Genomic DNA, 17,500 nt, shown 5'->3' on the forward strand with positions numbered 1-17,500 from the left:
ATCATGGGAGTTGGAGTCCTGTTAGCTAAGGATCATGGGAGTTGGAGTCCCAAAAGGAATGGGGTTTATAAGCTAAGGATCATGGGAGTTGGAGTCGTAAAACTAATCGGGTTTATAAGCTAAGGATGATGGGAGTTGGAGTCCATTAAATCCATTGGGCCAGTTAGCTGAGGATCATGGGAGTTGGAGTCCCAAAGCCCACTGCATCATGGGAGTTGGAGTCCTGTTAGCTGAGGATCATGGGAGTTGGAGTCGTAAAACTAATCGGGTTTATAAGCTAAGGATCATGGGAGTTGGAGTCCGAAAAGGAATCGGATTTATAAGCTAAGGATGATGGGAGTTGGAGTCCCCAAAGCCCACTGCATCATGGGAGTTGGAGTCCTGTTAGCTAAGGATCATGGGAGTTGGAGTCCTAAAACTAATCGGGTTTATAAGCTAAGGATCATGGGAGTTGGAGTCCATTAAATCCATTGGGGCAGTTAGCTGAGGATCATGGGAGTTGGAGTCCCAAAGCCCACTGCATCATGGGAGTTGGAGTCCAAAAATTAACTGCTCCCATTAGCTAAGGATCATGGGAGTTGGAGTCCTAAAACTAATCGGGTTTATAAGCTAAGGATCATGGGAGTTGGTGTCCATTAAATCCATTGGGCCAATTAGCTGAGGATCATGGGAGTTGGAGTCCCAAAGCCCACTGCATCATGGGAGTTGGAGTCCCAAAAGCAATCAGGCCTGTTAGCTGAGGATCATGGGAGTTGGAGTCCTGTTAGCTAAGGATGATGGGAGTTGGAGTCCCCAAGCCCACTGCATCATGGGAGTTGGAGTCCCAAAAGCAATCAGGCCTGTTAGCTGAGGATCATGGGAGTTGGAGTCCTGTTAGCTAAGGATGATGGGAGTTGGAGTCCCAAAAGGAATGGGGTTTATACGCTAAGGATGATGGGAGTTGGAGTCCCCAAAGCCCACTGGCTCATGGGAGTTGGAGTCCAAAAAATAACTGCTCCCATTAGCTAAGGATCATGGGAGTTGGAGTCCTAAAACTAATCGGGTTTATAAGCTAAGGATCATGGGAGTTGGAGTCCTGTTAGCTAAGGATCATGGGAGTTGGAGTCCCAAAAGGAATGGGGTTTATAAGCTAAGGATGATGGGAGTTGGAGTCCTGTTAGCTAAGGATGATGGGAGTTGGAGTCCTAAAACTAATCGGGTTTATACGCTAAGGATCATGGGAGTTGGAGTCCTGTTAGCTAAGGATGATGGGAGTTGGAGTCCAAAACCCACTGCATCATGGGAGTTGGAGTCCTGCTAGCTAAGGATGATGGGAGTTGGGAGTCCTAAAAGGAATCAGCCCTGTTAGCTAAGGATCATGGGAGTTGGAGTCCCATAAGGAATCAGGCCTGGTAGCTAAGGATGATGGGAGTTTGAGTCCTAAAACACCACTGCATCATGGGAATTGGAGTCCTGTTAGCTAAGGATGATGGGAGTTGGAGTCCCAAAGCCCACTGCATCATGGGAATTGGAGTCCTGTTAGCTAAGGATGATGGGAGTTGGAGTCCCAAAGCCCACTGCATCATGGGAGTTGGAGTCCTGTTAGCTAAGGATCATGGGAGTTGGAGTCCCAAAAGGAATCAGCCCTGGTAGCTGAGGATCATGGGAGTTGGAGTCCTAAAACCCCACTGCATCATGGTAGTTGGAGTCCTGAATTATAGTTTCCTAACCCACTGACCCTCTTAGCTAAGGATCATGGGAGTTGGAGTCCCGAAACCCCACCGTCTCCCGGGAGTTATAGTTCCCTAACCCACTGGCCCTCTTCGCTAAGGCTCATGGGAGTTATAGTCCCCAAACCCACTAGCTCATGGGAATTGTAGTATCAAAACCAATCAGCTCTGTAATCAAAGTCTCCTGGCAGTTCTAGTTCCCGAACCCACTGCCTCATGGGAATTGTAGTCCCAAAAACCACTCCCCCTCTCAGCTAAGGCTCATGGGAGTTATAGTTCCCTCTGGGAGTTCTAGTTCCTTAACCCGCTGGCTCATGGGAATTATAGTCCCAAAACCCCACTCCCTCCTGGGAGTTATAGTTCCCTAACCCACTGGCCCTGTTATTCAAAGATGATGGGAATTGTAGTCCCCAAACCCCACTCGCTCCTGGGAGTTCTAGTTCCCTTACCCCTGTAGCTCATGGGAATTATAGTCCCCAAACCCACTGGCTCATGGGAATTGTAGTCCCCAAACCCCACTGTCTCCTGGGAGTTATAGTCCCCAAACCCACTGGCTCATGGGAATTATACTCCCCAAACCCCACTGTCTCCTGGGAGTTATAGTCTCAAAACCCACTGGCTCATGGGAATTGTAGTCCCCAAACCCCACTGTCTGCTGGGAATTGTAGTCCCCAAACCCCACTGTCTGCTGGGAATTGTAGTCCCCAAACCCCACTCGCTCCTGGGAGTTCTAGTTCCCTTACCCCTGTAGCTCATGGGAATTATAGTCCCCAAACCCACTGGCTCATGGGAATTGTAGTCCCCAAACCCACTCCCCCTATTAACTAAGGCTCATGGGAATTGTAGTCCCCAAACCCCACTGCCTCCTGGGAATTGTAGTCCCCAAACCCCACTGCCTCCTGGGAATTATAGTCCCAAACCCCACTGTCTGCTGGGAATTGTAGTCCCCAAACCCCACCGCCTCCCGGGAATTATAGTTTCCTAACCCACTGACCCTCTTAGCTGAGGATCATGGGAGTTGTAGTCCCCAAACCCCACCGCCTCCCGGGAGTTATAGTTTCCTAACCCACTGACCCTATTAGCTGAGTGTCATGGGAGTTGTAGTTCCAAAACCCACTGGCTCATGGGAATTATAGTTCCCTAACCCACTTGCCCTCTTACCTAAGCCTCATGGGAGTTGTAGTCCCCAAACCCCACCGTCTCCTGGGAGTTATAGTTTCCTAACCCACTGACCCTCTTAGCTAAGGCTCATGGGAGTTGTAGTCCCCAAACCGCACCGCCTCCCGGGAGTTATAGTTTCCTAACCCACTCACCCTATCAGCTAAGCATCATGGGAGTTGTAGTTCCCTCCGGGAGTTCTAGTTCCCTAACCCTCTCTCTCTTCTCCCCCCCCAGCGCTACAACTCCCGGACAAGGAGCGCCAAGCCCTGGCCGAGCGCCTCCTCCGATTGGCCTGCGCCGAGCCGGCCCTCCTCCCCGCCCTCTCCGGCCCCGAGTTCCAGAAACTGGCCCAGTCCCTCGTCGACAGCGGCGCCCGGCACGGCGCCTACCCCGCCGCCGACGCCCTCGGGAACCTTAGCGCCCTGGCGCTCCAGCAACTGCCCCGCATGTACAACCAGGCCAAGGTCAAGGTCACCTGCGCGCTGGGCGCCGCGCGCGGCATCGGCGTCACCTGCCACGCGCACCCGGGCGGCGCCCACGTCCTGTCGGCGCACCGGGTCGAAAGCGGGCGCCTGCGCTCCTACGTGTTGGCCGTCCGCGAACCCGGCGCCTCGGAACCCGTCCAGCTCTGGGTCCAGAACGTGCTGTCGGAGTTCGTGGCGCCCGAGACCCGCGCCGCCTACGTGAGCGACAGCGCGGCGTCGGCGCCCGGTCTGGGGAAGAGCACCCTCAGCCTGCGCTGCGCCGGGTGCGCCCTCAACGCCGCCGTCGCCGGCGTCCTCAGCCAGCGGGCGCTGCAGGCGCGCGGCATGCCGGAGGTGGCGGAGCTGTTGGCAACCTGCGTGGATCTGGTTGGGAGTCGTAGCGCCGACGCCGGGAGTCGTAGCGCCGCCCCGGCGCCGCCCTGCTGGGATTCGCCGGCCGACGCGCTGCTGGCGGCGCACGAGCGGCAGGAAGGTGGCAACCTCGGGAGTCGTGGCGCGGCCAATCCGGTTGGGAGTTATAGCGCCGGAGCGACGGCGCAGGAAGGTGGCAACTTTGGAAGTCGTAGCGCCGCCAATCCGGCCGGGAGCTATAGCGCCGGAGCGGAGGAACGGCGGGAAGGCGGCAACTTTGGGAGTCGTAGCGCCGCCAACCCGGCCGGGAGTTATAGCGCCGGAGCGGAGGAACGGCGGGAAGGTGGCAACTTTGGGAGTCGTAGCGCTGCAAATCTGGCTGGGAGTTATAGCGCCGGAGCGGAGGAGCGGCGGGAAGGTGGCAACCTCGGGAGTCGTAGCGCCGGAGGAGCGGAAGGCGGCGCCCACCTCAACCGGGCGCTGCTGGGAAACCTAGCGGCGCTACTGGCGCCCGTCAAGCAGGCGGTGGCCGAACTGGGCGCCGAAGGGCGCCCGACGCTACAACTGGTGTTGCCAACTTATGTGCGCCTGGAGAAGCTCTTCACCTCCAAAGCGGGCGACGCCGGAGTCGTCAGCAAACTCTGCCATCTTTTTTTGGAGGCCCTGAAGGAGAACTTCAAGCTGCACCCGGCGCACAAGGCGGCCATGTTGCTGGACCCGCGCCAGAAGCTGCGCCCGGCGCCAACTTACCAGCACGAAGAGATCGTCGCCAACGTCTGCCAGTTGATGGAGCTGTCCGACGAACCCGAACTCGAACCCGGCGCCGCGAAGAAGATGCGGCCGGCGGGAGACGTAGCGCCGCCGGGCGCCGAGGAAGCGGAGGTCTACGCCTACCTGCGGGAAGCCAACGCGGCGCCCCCGACGGATCTGTTCCAGTACTGGGCCGGCGCCTCGCACCCGCGCCTGGCGCGGCTGGCGCTGTGGCTGCTGGCGGTGCCGGCGGTGGGCGCCCGGGTTGGGGGCGCCCGCTTGTGCGAACAGGCGCTGGGGATCCGGCGCCGGAGGGTGTTGGGGGCGGAGGACGCCAACAAGCTGCTGTTTCTGAAGGCGAACATGGCCTGAGTTGGGAAACGTAGCGCGGCGCCGGGTTGCGGGTTCGAATGGGGAGCGCCAGGTTACGGGTTGGAAGGGGGAGAGGGTGGGAAACGTAGCGCGGCGCCAGGTTGCGGGCTGGAAAGGGTTGCGGGTTCGAATGGGGAGAGAGAGGGCTGGAAACGTAGCGTGGCGCCAGGTTACGGGTTTGAATGGGGAGTGAGGTTGGGAAACGTAGCGTGGTGCCGGGTTGCGGGATGGAAAGGGTTGTGGGTTCGAATGGGGAGGGAGAGGATGGGACACGTAGCGTGGTGCCGGATTGCAGGTTTGAATGCTGAGTGAGAGGGTGGGAAACGTAGTTCAGCGCCGGGTTGCGGGTTCGAATGGGGCTGGAAAGGGTTGCGAGTTCAAATGTGGTGTGAGAGGGTGGGAAACGTAGCGCGGCGCCGGGTTGCGGGTTCGAATCTGGAGAGCGTGGGAAACGTAGCGCGGCGCCGGGTTGTGGGTTCGAATGGGGAGCGCCAGGTTACGGGTTGGAAGGGGGAGAGGGTGGGAAACGTAGCGCGGTGCCGGGTTGCGGGTTCTAATGCGGAGAGGGCGGGAAACGTAGCGTGGTGCCGGGTTGCGGGCTTGAATGGGGAGAGGTTGGGAAATGTAGCGCGGCGCCAGGTTACGGGTTTGAATGGGGCTGGAAAGGGTTGCGGGTTCGAATGGCGAGTGAGGGTGGGAAACGTAGCGCGGCGCCAGGTTCGGAAGACGCCAACAAGCTGCTGTTTCTGAAGGCGAACATGGCCTGAGTTGGGAAACGTAGCGCGGCGCCAGGTTGCGGGCTGGAAAGGGTTGTGTGTTTGAATGGGGAGAGGTTGGGAAACGTAGCGCAGCGCCGGGTGCGGAAGACGCCAACAAGCTGCTGTTTCTGAAGGCGAATATGGCCTGAGTTGGGAAACGTAGCGCGGGTTGCGGGTTCGAATGGGGAGAGGGCGGGAAACGTAGCGCGGTGCCGGGTTGCGGATTCAAATAGGGCTGGAAAGGGTTGCGGGTTCGAATGGGGAGAGATTGGGAAACGTAGCACGGTGCCGGGTTGCGGGTTCAAATGTGTGAGAGGGTGGGAAATGTAGCGCGGCGCCAGGTTGCGGGTTCGAATGGGGATGGAGAGGGTTGTGGGTTCGAATGGGGAGTGAGACGTTGGGAAACGTAGCACAGCGCCGGGTTGCAGGTTCGAATGGGGAGAGGTTCGGAAACGTAGCGCGGCGCCGGGTTGCGGGTTCGAATGGGGAGAGGCTGGGAAACGTAGCATGGCGCTGGGTTGCGGGTTCGAATGGAGAGTGGAAGGGTGGGAAACGTAGCGCGGCGCCGGGTTGCGGGTTTGAATTGGACTGGAAAGGTTGTGGGTTCGAATGTGGTGTGAGAGGTTGGTAATTGTAGCATGGCGCCGGGTTGCGGGTTCGAATGGGGAGAGGGTGGGAAACGTAGTGCAGCGCCTGGTCTGGGTTGTATATAAGTGTATAGGGGGAATGGGGAGGGAGGGAGGGGATTAGGAGATGAATTGGGGTTGAACTCGAATTCAGGGTTGAACCTGAACTTGGGGCCGAACTTGAACTCCGATCCGAACTGGGACTCAAATTCGGGGGTGGGCCAGACTTGAACCCGGGGCGGAAGCAGAACTTGGAACTGAATTGGGGCTGAACTCAAACTCGGTTCTGAACTCAAATTTGGGGGTGGGCCAGACTTGAACCCGGGGCGGAAGCAGAACTTGGAACTGAATTGGGGCTGAACTCAAACTCGGATCTGAACTCAAATTCGCGGGTGGGCCAGACTTGAACCCGGGGCCGAAGCAGAACTCGGATCTGAACTGAAACAGGAACTTGGGGCTGAATTTGAACTCGGGGTCGAACCCGGATTCGGGACCTGAACTTGGATGAAATTCAAACCCGAACTTGGGGCTGAACTCAAACTTGGGTCTGAACCCGAATTCGAATTCGGACCTGAACTCGAACCCAAATTCGGGAGTGAACTCAAACTCTGGGTTGAACCCAAATTCGGGACCGAACTTGAACTCAGACCTGAAATCGAATCTGAACTCAAAACTCGGGTAAGAACCTGAATTCGGGACCTAATTCGAACTCAGACCTGAACTCGAACTTGGGGCCGAACCGGAACTCAGACCTGAACTCGAATCTGAACTCAAACTCAGACCAGACTTGAACCTGGGGCCGAAGCAGAACTCAATTCGGATCCGGACTTGAACCCGGGGCCGGAGCAGAACTGAGAGGTGAACTGGGAGCTGAATTTGAATTCAGGGAGGGGAGGGGGCAAGGATTTGAGTTGAACCCGGGGCCAGAATTTGGACCTGAATTTGGGACCGAACTCGAACTTGGACCTGAACTCGAACCCGAACTTGGGGCTGAACTTTGGATTGAACCCGAATTCGGGGCCGAAGCAGAACTGGGAGCTGAATTGGGGCTGAACTCGAACTTGGGGTGGAAACCGAATTTGGGACTGAATTTGGATCCGAACTCAAATTCGGGGGGTAAGGCCAGACTTGAACCCGGGACCGGAGCTGAACTGAGACTTGAATTCAGACCTGGGCTCAAACTCGGAACTGAATTCGCATCCAAACTTGGGGGTGAACTCAAATTCGGATCCCAACTCAAATGGGAACTCGAAGCCAAACTGGGTTGAACTCGAACTCGGATCTGAACTGAATGCAGTGGGGAGGGAGGGGAGTTGAACCCGGAGCCGGAGAAGAACTTGGAGCTGAACTCAAACTTGGGGCCAAAAAGGAACTCATACCCGAACTCGCACCTGAACTTGAACCCGGGGGGCGGGACAGACTTGAACCCAGGGCTGACCGAAACTCAAATTCAAACTCAGGTCTGAACTCGAACTCAGATCCAAACTTGAACCAGAACTCAAAGGCAAACTGAACTCAGTTCAACCTGGGGTTGAACCCGAATTCGGGACCTGTTTCGAACTCAAACTCTGATCTGAACTCCAACTCGGGGTTCAACTCGAATTCAGGACCGAACTCCAACTCAAAGCCCAAGTTGGGCTTGAACCCGAACTCCGAACTCCAACTCAGGGCCCGAACTTGGGGCCGGATTTGAACTCGGGGCCGAACTAGAAATCAGACCTGAACTCGGGGCCAAATTTGAACTCGGACCCGAACTGGGACCTGAACTGGGGGCCAAACTTGAATTCAGACCTGAACTCGGGGCCGAATTTGAACTCAGACCCGAACTGGGACCTGAAGTGGGGGCCAAACTTGAATTCAGACCTGAACTCGGGGCCGAATTTGAACTCAGACCTGAACTGGGACCTGAACTCGGGGCCAAATCCAAACCAAAAACCCAAACTAACAGCTGAACCCAAACTCGAACTCTGAACTTGAACTCAGGGCCAGAACTCGAACTCGGGGTGAAATTGGGGCCGGATTCGACCTCGAACTCTGAACTCGGGGCTGAACTGGGACCTGAACTCGGGGCCAAATTCAAACCCAAACCCAAACTGGCAGCTGAACCCAAACTCGAACTCTGAAGTTGAACTCAGGGCCGGAACTCGAACTCGGGGTGAAATTGGGGCCGGATTCGAACTTGAACTCTGAACTTGGGGCCGAACTGGGACCTGAACTCGGGGCCGAACTAGAATTCAGACCTGAACTCGGGTCCGAATTTGAACTCAGACCCGAACTGGGACCTGAACTCAGGGCCAAATTCAAACCCAAACTGGCAGCTGAACTCGAACTCTGAACTTGAACTCAGGGCCGGAACTCGAACTCGGGGTGAAATTGGGGCCGGATTCGAACTTGAACTCTGAACTTGGGGCCGAACTGGGACCTGAACTCGGGGCCGAACTAGAATTCAGACCTGAACTCGGGGCCGAATTTGAACTCAGACCCGAACTGGGACCTGAACTCGGGGCCAAATTCAAACCCAAACTGGCAGCTGAACCCAGACTTGAACTCTGAACTTGAACTCGAACTTGGGGTGAAATTGGGGCCGGATTCGACCTCGAACTCTGAACTCGGGGCCGAACTGGGACCTGAACTCGGGGCCGAACTAGAATCCAGACCTGAACTCTGGGCCGAATTTGAACTCAAACCTGAACTCGGGGCCAAATTCAAACCCAAACTGGCAGCTGAACCCAAACTCGAACTCTGAACTTGAACTCAGGGCCTGAACTCGAACTCGGGGCTGAAAATGGGGCCGGATAAGACCTCGAACTCTGAACTCGGGACCGAACTGGGACCTGAACTTGAGGCCGAACTAGAATTCAGACCTGAACTCTGGTCCGAATTTGAACTCAGACCTGAACTCGGGGCCAAATTCAAACCCAAACCCAAACTGGCAGCTGAACCCAAACTCGAACTCTGAACTTGAACTCGAACTCGGGGCTGAAATTGGGGCCGGATTCAACCTCGAACTCTGAACTCGGGGCCGAACTGGGAGCTGAACTCGGGGCCGAACTAGAATTCAGACCTGAACTCGGGTCCAAATTTGAACTCAGACCCGAACTGGGACCTGAACTCGGGGCCAAATTCAAACCCAAACTGGCAGCTGAACTCGAACTCTGAACTTGAACTCAGGGCCGGAACTCGAACTCGGGGTGAAATTGGGGCCGGATTCGACCTTGAACTCTGAACTTGGGGCCGAACTGGGACCTGAACTCGGGGCCGAACTAGAATTCAGACCTGAACTCGGGTCCGAATTTGAACTCAGACCCGAACTGGGACCTGAACTCGGGGCCAAATTCAAACCCAAACTGGCAGCTGAACCCAGACTTGAACTCTGAACTTGAACTCGAACTTGGGGTGAAATTGGGGCCGGATTCGACCTCGAACTCTGAACTCGGGGCCGAACTGGGACCTGAACTCGGGGCCGAACTAGAATCCAGACCTGAACTCTGGGCCGAATTTGAACTCAAACCTGAACTCGGGGCCAAATTCAAACCCAAACTGGCAGCTGAACCCAAACTCGAACTCTGAACTTGAACTCAGGGCCTGAACTCGAACTCGGGGCTGAAAATGGGGCCGGATTCGACCTCGAACTCTGAACTCGGGGCCGAACTGGGACCTGAACTCGGGGCCGAACTAGAATCCAGACCTGAACTCTGGTCCGAATTTGAACTCAGACCTGAACTCGGGGCCAAATTCAAACCCAAACCCAAACTGGCAGCTGAACCCAAACTCGAACTCTGAACTTGAACTCGAACTCGGGGCTGAAATTGGGGCCAGATTCGACCTCGAACTCTGAACTCGGGGCCGAACTGGGACCTGAACTCGGGGCCGAACTAGAATTCAGACCTAAACTCGGGTCCAAATTTGAACTCAGACCTGAATTGGGACCTGAACTCGGGGCCGAACTAGAATTCAGACCTGAACTCGGGGCCAAATTCAAACCCAAACTGGCAGCTGAACCCAAACTCGAACTCTGAACTTGAACTGAAACTCCGAACTCGGGGCCGACCCTGAGTTCCTGCAGGCAGCTTGGCCCCGCCCCACTTCCTGTCTCAGGGTCGGGGAGCAGGAAGGGGCGGAGCTTCCTTGGCCCCACTTCCTGTCAAGATGAATAATATTTTCATGAACTTTTGGACTACAATTCCCATCGTGACGCTTAGCGAAGGATCATGGGATTTTGAGTCTTAAAGCCCACTGGCTCATGGGAGTTGGAGTCCCCAAATTCGGCGGCCCTATTAGCTAAGGATCATGGGAGTTGGAGTCCGAAGGCCCACTGGCTCATGGGAATTGTAGTACCAGCATCCACTGGATCATGGGAGTTGGAGTCCCAAAATTAAGTGCTCTTAGCTAAGGATCATGGGATTTTGAGTCACAAAGCCCAGTGGCTCATGGGAATTGTAGTACCAACATCCACTGGATCATGGGAGTTGGAGTCCTAAAACCCCACTGGCTGATGGGAGTTGGAGTCCTAAAATTGACTGCTCCCATTTGCAAAGGATCATGGGAGTTGGAGTCCAAAAGCCCAGTGGCTCATGGGAATTGTAGTACCAGCATCCACTGGATCATGGGAGTTGGAGTCCCAAAATTAAGTTCTCTTAGCTAAGGATCATGGGAGTTGGAGTCCGAAGGCCCAGTGGCTCATGGGAATTGTAGTACCAACATCCACTGGATCATGGGAGTTGGAGTCCCCAAACCAATCCGCCCTGTTAGCTAAGGATCATGGGATTTTGAGTCACAAAGCCCAGTGGCTCATGGGAATTATAGTACCAACATCCACTGGATCATGGGAGTTGGAGTCCTAAAACCCCACTGGCTGATGGGAGTTGGAGTCCTAAAATTGACTGCTCCCATTAGCAAAGGATCATGGGAGTTGGAGTCCAAAAGCCCAGTGGCTCATGGGAATTGTAGTACCAGCATCCACTGGATCATGGGAGTTGGAGTCCCAAAATTAAGTTCTCTTAGCTAAGGATCATGGGATTTTGAGTCACAAAGCCCAGTGGCTCATGGGAATTGTAGTACCAACATCCACTGGATCATGGGAGTTGGAGTCCTAAAACCCCACTGGCTGATGGGAGTTGGAGTCCTAAAATTGACTGCTCCCATTAGCAAAGGATCATGGGAGTTGGAGTCCAAAAGCCCAGTGGCTCATGGGAATTGTAGTACCAGCATCCACTGGATCATGGGAGTTGGAGTCCCAAAATTAAGTTCTCTTAGCTAAGGATCATGGGATTTTGAGTCACAAAGCCCAGTGGCTCATGGGAATTGTAGTACCAACATCCACTGGATCATGGGAGTTGGAGTCCTAAAACCCCACTGGCTGATGGGAGTTGGAGTCCTAAAATTGACTGCTCCCATTAGCAAAGGATCATGGGAGTTGGAGTCCAAAAGCCCAGTGGCTCATGGGAATTGTAGTACCAACATCCACTGGATCATGGGATTTGGAGTCCCCAAAATTAAGTGCTCTTAGCTAAGGATCATGGGATTTTGAGTCACAAAGCCCAGTGGCTCATGGGAATTGTAGTACCAACATCCACTGGATCATGGGAGTTGGAGTCCCAAAGCCCAGTGGCTCGTGGGAATTGGAGTCCCAACATCCACTGGATCATGGGAGTTGGAGTCCCCAAAATCGGTGGCCCTGTTAGCTAAGGATCATGGGAGTTGGAGTCCGAAGGCCCAGTGGCTCATGGGAATTGTAGTACCAACATCCACTGGATCATGGCAGTTGGAGTCCCAAAGCCCAGTGGCTCGTGGGAATTGGAGTCCCAACATCCACTGGATCATGGGAGTTGGAGTCCCCAAACCTGGTGGCCCTATTAGCTAAGGATCATGGGAGTTGGAGTCCGAAGGCCCAGTGGCTCATGGGAATTGTCGTACCAACATCCACTGGATCATGGGAGTTGGAGTCCCAAAGCCCAGTGGCTCATGGGAATTGTAGTACCAACATCCACTGGATCATGGGAGTTGGAGTCCCAAATCCCAGTGGCTCGTGGGAATTGTAGTACCAACATCCACTGGATCATGGGAGTTGGAGTCCGAAGCCCCCGTAATAATAATAATAAAACGATTAAAATAAAATTGCCGCCCCGAGTGCGAATTTTCTGTTCTTTCCCTGAAAAATAATTCAAATAGTAAAACGATTAAAATAGTAAAAGGATTAAAATAAAATCGCCGCCCCGAGTGCGAATTTTCTGTCCTTCCCCCGAAAAATAATTCAAATAATAAATAATAAAATCGGGGCCCCGGGTGCGAATTTTCTGTTCCTACCCTGAAAAAGAATAAAATAATAAAACGATTAAAATAGTAGAAGGATTAAAATAAAATCGCCGCCCCGAGTGCGAATTTTCTGTTCTTCCCCTGAAAAATAATTCAAATAATAAAACAATAAAAAGAAAATGGCCGCCCCCAGTGCGAATTTTCTGTTCCTACCCTGAAAAATAAAATAATAAAATGATTAAGAAAATCGCTGCCGTGAGGGTGAATTTTCTGTTCTTTCCCTGAAAAATAATTCAAATAAGAAAACAATAAAAATAAAATGGCCGCCCCGAGTGCAAATTTTCTGTTCCTACCCTGAAAAAGAATAAAATAGTAAAACGATCAAAATAGTAAAACGATTAAAATAAAATCGCCGCCCTGAGTGCGAATTTTCTGTTCCTACCCTGAAAAAGAATAAAAGAATAAAACGATTAAAATAGTAAAATGATTAGAATAAAATCGCCGCCCCGAGTGCGAATTTTCTGTTCCTACCCTGAAAAATAAAATAATAAAATGATTAAGAAAATCGCTGCCGTGAGGGTGAATTTTCTGTTCTTTCCCTGAAAAATAATTCAAATAAGAAAACAATAAAAATAAAATGGCCGCCCCGAGTGCGAATTTTCTGTTCCTACCCTGAAAAAGAATAAAATAATAAAACGATTAAAATAGTAAAAGGATTAAAATAAAATCGCCGCCCCGAGTGCGAATTTTCTGTTCTTCCCCCGAAAAAATAATTAAAATAATAAATAATAAAATCAGTGCCCCGGGTGTGAATTTTCTGTTCCTACCCTGAAAAATATAATAATAATAATAATAATAATACGATTAAAATAATAAAATGGCTGCCCCAAATGCGAATCTTCTGTTTTTACCCCGAAAAAGAATAACAAGAATGAAATCGCCGCCCCAAGTTCAAATTTTCCGTTCTTTCCCCGAAAAAGAATCAAACTATAAATATAATAAAATAAAAATAAGAAGGAATCAAATCGCCGCCCCGAGTTCCAATTTTCTGTTCTTCCCCTGAAAAAGAATCAAACTATAAATATAATAAAATAAAAATAAGAAGTCATCAAATCGCCGCCCCGAGTGCAAATTTTCCGTTCTTACCCTGACAAAGAATCAAACTATAAATATAATAAAATAAAAATAAGAAGGAATCAAATCTCTGCCCCGAGTTCAAATTTTCTGTTCTTCCCCCGAAAAATAATTAAAATAATAAATATAATAAAATAAAAATAAGAAGGAATCAAATCTCTGCCCCGAGTTCAAATTTTCTGTTCTTCCCCCGAAAAATAATTAAAATAATAAATATAATAAAATAAAAATAAGAAGGAATCAAATCGCCGCCCCGAGTGCGAATTTTCCGTTCTTAACCTGAAAAAGAATCAAACTATAAATATAATAAAATAAAAATAAGAAGGAATCAAATCTCTGCCCCGAGTGCGAATTTTCCGTTCTTAACCTGAAAAAGAATCAAACTATAAATATAATAAAATAAAAATAAGAAGGAATCAAATCTCTGCCCCGAGTTCAAATTTTCTGTTCTTCCCCCGAAAAATAATTAAAATAATAAATATAATAAAATAAAAATAAGAAGTAATCAAATCGCCGCCCCGAGTTCAAATTTTCTGTTCTTCCCCCGAAAAAGAATCAATCTGTAAATAGAATAAAATAAAAATAAGAAGGAATAAAATACGAATTTTGCGGGGCTTTGGGGGAAAGAAAATGCCGAGAAAATCGGATTTAAATAAGAATATATACTGGGTGGGTGGGAGGGAAAGGGAAGAGAAAATCCATATTTTTGAGGCCAGAGATGTGTTTTTTCTACTGTCTAAGGGATATTTTTCTGGAAATCCTCCTGAGTTTGGGTCTTAATTTATACTTTTGTAGCAACACACTATTTTTATATTAATATTAATGCCACGGGGATGTCGTCGCGAAGGGAGGGCGGGGAAAAAAGCAGAATATCGTACTGTATTTAAACCAGAAAAATGGAAAATGTTATCTACTGTCACGCTTGCTGTGTGTGAATAAACCGAGACTCGAACTCGTCTCCTGTGTGTGATTTCGTCTCGTTTATTGCTGTTATTATTATTATTAATATTAATATTCCCTCGGAGGGCCTTCACATTATTATTATTATTATTATTATTATTATTAATTCCCTCAGAGGGCCTTCAAATTATTATTATTATTAATATTAATATTCCCTCGGCGGGCCTTCAAATTATTATTATTATTATTATTATTAATATTCCCTCGGAGGGCCTTCTAATTATTATTACTATTATTATTATTAATATTCCCTCGGAGGGCCTTCTAATTATTATTATTATTATTATTATTATTATTATTATTAATATTCCCTCAGAGGGCCTTCAAATTATTATTATTATTATTATTATTATTATTAATTCCCTCAGAGGGCCTTCAAATTATTATTATTATTAATATTAATATTCCCTCGGCGGGCCTTCAAATTATTATTATTATTATTATTAATATTCCCTCGGAGGGCCTTCAAATTATTATTACTATTATTATTATTATTATTATTCCCTCGGAGGGCCTTATTATTATTATTATTATTATTATTATTATTAATATTCCCTCGGAGGGCCTTCCATATTATTATTAATATTAATATTAATATTCCCTCGGAGGGCCTTCCAATCCAAACACTCGATGACAAAATGGATGTTTTATTGTCATTTAATTGGAATTTTTAAAAATACATTGATTGATTGATAGATATAGATTGATTAGAAATAGATAGATAGATACATATATAAGTATATACTTGATAAATAGATACATTGATTGATTGATTGATTGATTAGAAATATATAGATAGATACATACCAACCGACCTACATATATACATATATACTTGATAAATAGATACATCTATAGATTGATTGATTGATAGATTAGAAATATATAGATACATACCAACATATATACTTGATAAATAAATACATTGTTTGATTGATTGATTGATTGATAGATATAGATAGATAGATTAGAAATATATAGATAGATACATATATACTTGATAAATAGATACATCTATAGATTGATTGATTGATTGATAGATTAGAAATATATAGATACATACCAACATATATACTTGATAAATAAATACATTGATTGATTGATTGATTGATTAGAAATATATACATAGATACATACATACCTACATATATACATATATACTTGATAAATAGATACATCTTTTGATTGATTGATTGATTGATTGATTGAGATAGATAGATTAGAAATATATAGATAGATACATACATACCTACATATATACTTGATAAATAGATACATTGATTGATTGATTGATATAGATAGATAGATATAGATGATAGATAGATAGATAGATAGATAGAACTAGATAGGTTCGAAATATAGATAGATTAGAAATATATAGATACATACATACATATATACGAGATAGATAGATATGTCCATAGATCGATAAGAAATGTATAGATACCTACCTACCTACCTACCTACATATATACTAGACAGAGATAGATAGATAGATAGATAGATAGATAGATATAGGTATGTCTATAGGTTAGAAATATATAGATACCTACCTACATATATACATATATACTTGATAAATACATACATTGATTGATTGATTGATTGATATAGATAGAAATAGATAGATTAGAAATATATAGATACATACATATATACTAGATAGATAGATATGGCCATAGATCGATAAGAAATGTATAGATACCTACCTACCTACCTACCTACATATATACTAGACAGAGATAGATAGATAGATAGGGATAGGTATGTCTATAGGTTAGAAATATATAGATGCCTACCTACATATATACATATATACTTGATAAATACATAGATTGATTGATTGATTGATTGATATAGATAGAAATAGATAGATTAGAAATATATAGATACATACATACATATATACGAGATAGATAGATATGGCCATAGATCGATAAGAAATGTATAGATACCTACCTACCTACCTACCTACATATATACTAGACAGAGATAGATAGATAGATAGGGATAGGTATGTCTATAGGTTAGAAATATATAGATACCTACCTACATATATACATATATACTTGATAAATACATACATTGATTGATTGATTGATTGATTGATATAGATAGAAATAGATAGATTAGAAATATATAGATACATACCTACATATATACTAGATAGATAGATATGTCCATAGATCGATAAGAAATATATAGATACCTACCTACAAATATACTAGGCAGAGATAGATAGATAGATAAGGAATATATAGATAGCTAGACATATATACATACATACCAAAGAGAGAGAGATCGCTCTATAGATAGAAACATAAGAAACCTACCTACCTACATATATATTAGATAGATAGATACGTCGATAGATGATAGATAGATAGAGAATAGATCGATAGATACATAAGAAATGTATAGATACCTACCTACATATATACCAGATAGATACGTCGATAGATACATAAGAAATATATAGATACCTACATATATATAGATAGATATCTACCTACCTACATACATATATAATAGATAGATGATTGATAGATACGTCTATAAATTGATAGATACATAAGAAATATATAGATACCTACCTACATATATACATATATACTAGATAGATAGATAGAGATAGATAGATAGATAGATAGATACGTCTATAGATTGATAGATACATAAGAAATATATAGATACCTACCTACATATATACTAGATAGATAGATCGATAGATAGATAGATACGTCTATAAATTGATAGATACATGAGAAATATATAGATACCTACCTACATATATACTAGATATAGATAGATAGATAGATAGATAGATAGATAGATAGATAGATATCGATAGATAGATAGATACCTCTATAGATTGATAGATACATAAGAAATATATAGATACCTACCTACATATATACATATATACTAGATAGATAGAT

At 47.3% G+C, this 17,500-nt stretch overlaps 1 protein-coding gene, 1 long non-coding RNA gene and 1 pseudogene across 4 annotated transcripts; 2 read left to right on the plus strand and 1 right to left on the minus strand.

Annotated features, from left to right (window-relative positions):
* The first annotated feature begins 90 nt into the window (after positions 1 to 90).
* LOC308469015 lies at positions 91 to 1,690 on the plus strand. Of its 2 annotated transcripts, XR_013981972.1 has the most exons (4): positions 91 to 456; positions 947 to 1,042; positions 1,074 to 1,120; positions 1,340 to 1,690. It is a non-coding gene; the product is annotated as an uncharacterized lncRNA (long non-coding RNA). The 2 variants fall into 2 exon arrangements; XR_013981971.1 differs by having other exon boundaries at positions 947 to 1,120.
* A 44-nt stretch (positions 1,691 to 1,734) lies between these two features.
* On the plus strand, positions 1,735 to 6,116 carry LOC308469016 (zinc finger protein 618 pseudogene; annotated as a pseudogene). The gene is made up of 3 exons (XR_013991601.1): positions 1,735 to 1,762; positions 3,105 to 4,828; positions 6,031 to 6,116. The product of XR_013991601.1 is annotated as a zinc finger protein 618 pseudogene (transcript).
* LOC308469014 (uncharacterized protein) lies at positions 4,999 to 10,928 on the minus strand (the record flags this gene model as incomplete). The annotated part of the gene is made up of 13 exons (XM_081024333.1): positions 4,999 to 5,132; positions 6,280 to 6,480; positions 6,575 to 6,873; positions 6,929 to 6,964; positions 8,076 to 8,105; positions 8,495 to 8,610; positions 8,809 to 8,839; positions 8,870 to 9,046; positions 9,077 to 9,148; positions 9,766 to 9,870; positions 9,901 to 9,930; positions 10,173 to 10,301; positions 10,915 to 10,928. The coding sequence occupies 13 exons, from the start codon at positions 10,926 to 10,928 to the stop codon at positions 4,999 to 5,001; spliced, it is 1,374 nt and encodes a 457-aa protein (XP_080880459.1).
* Between the last annotated feature and the right edge of the window lie 6,572 nt (positions 10,929 to 17,500).

Source organism: Podarcis pityusensis (genome assembly GCF_964106645.2).
Source record: "Podarcis pityusensis genome assembly, contig: HAP1_SCAFFOLD_780, whole genome shotgun sequence".
In the NCBI taxonomy this organism is placed as follows: Eukaryota; Metazoa; Chordata; class Lepidosauria; order Squamata; family Lacertidae; genus Podarcis; species Podarcis pityusensis.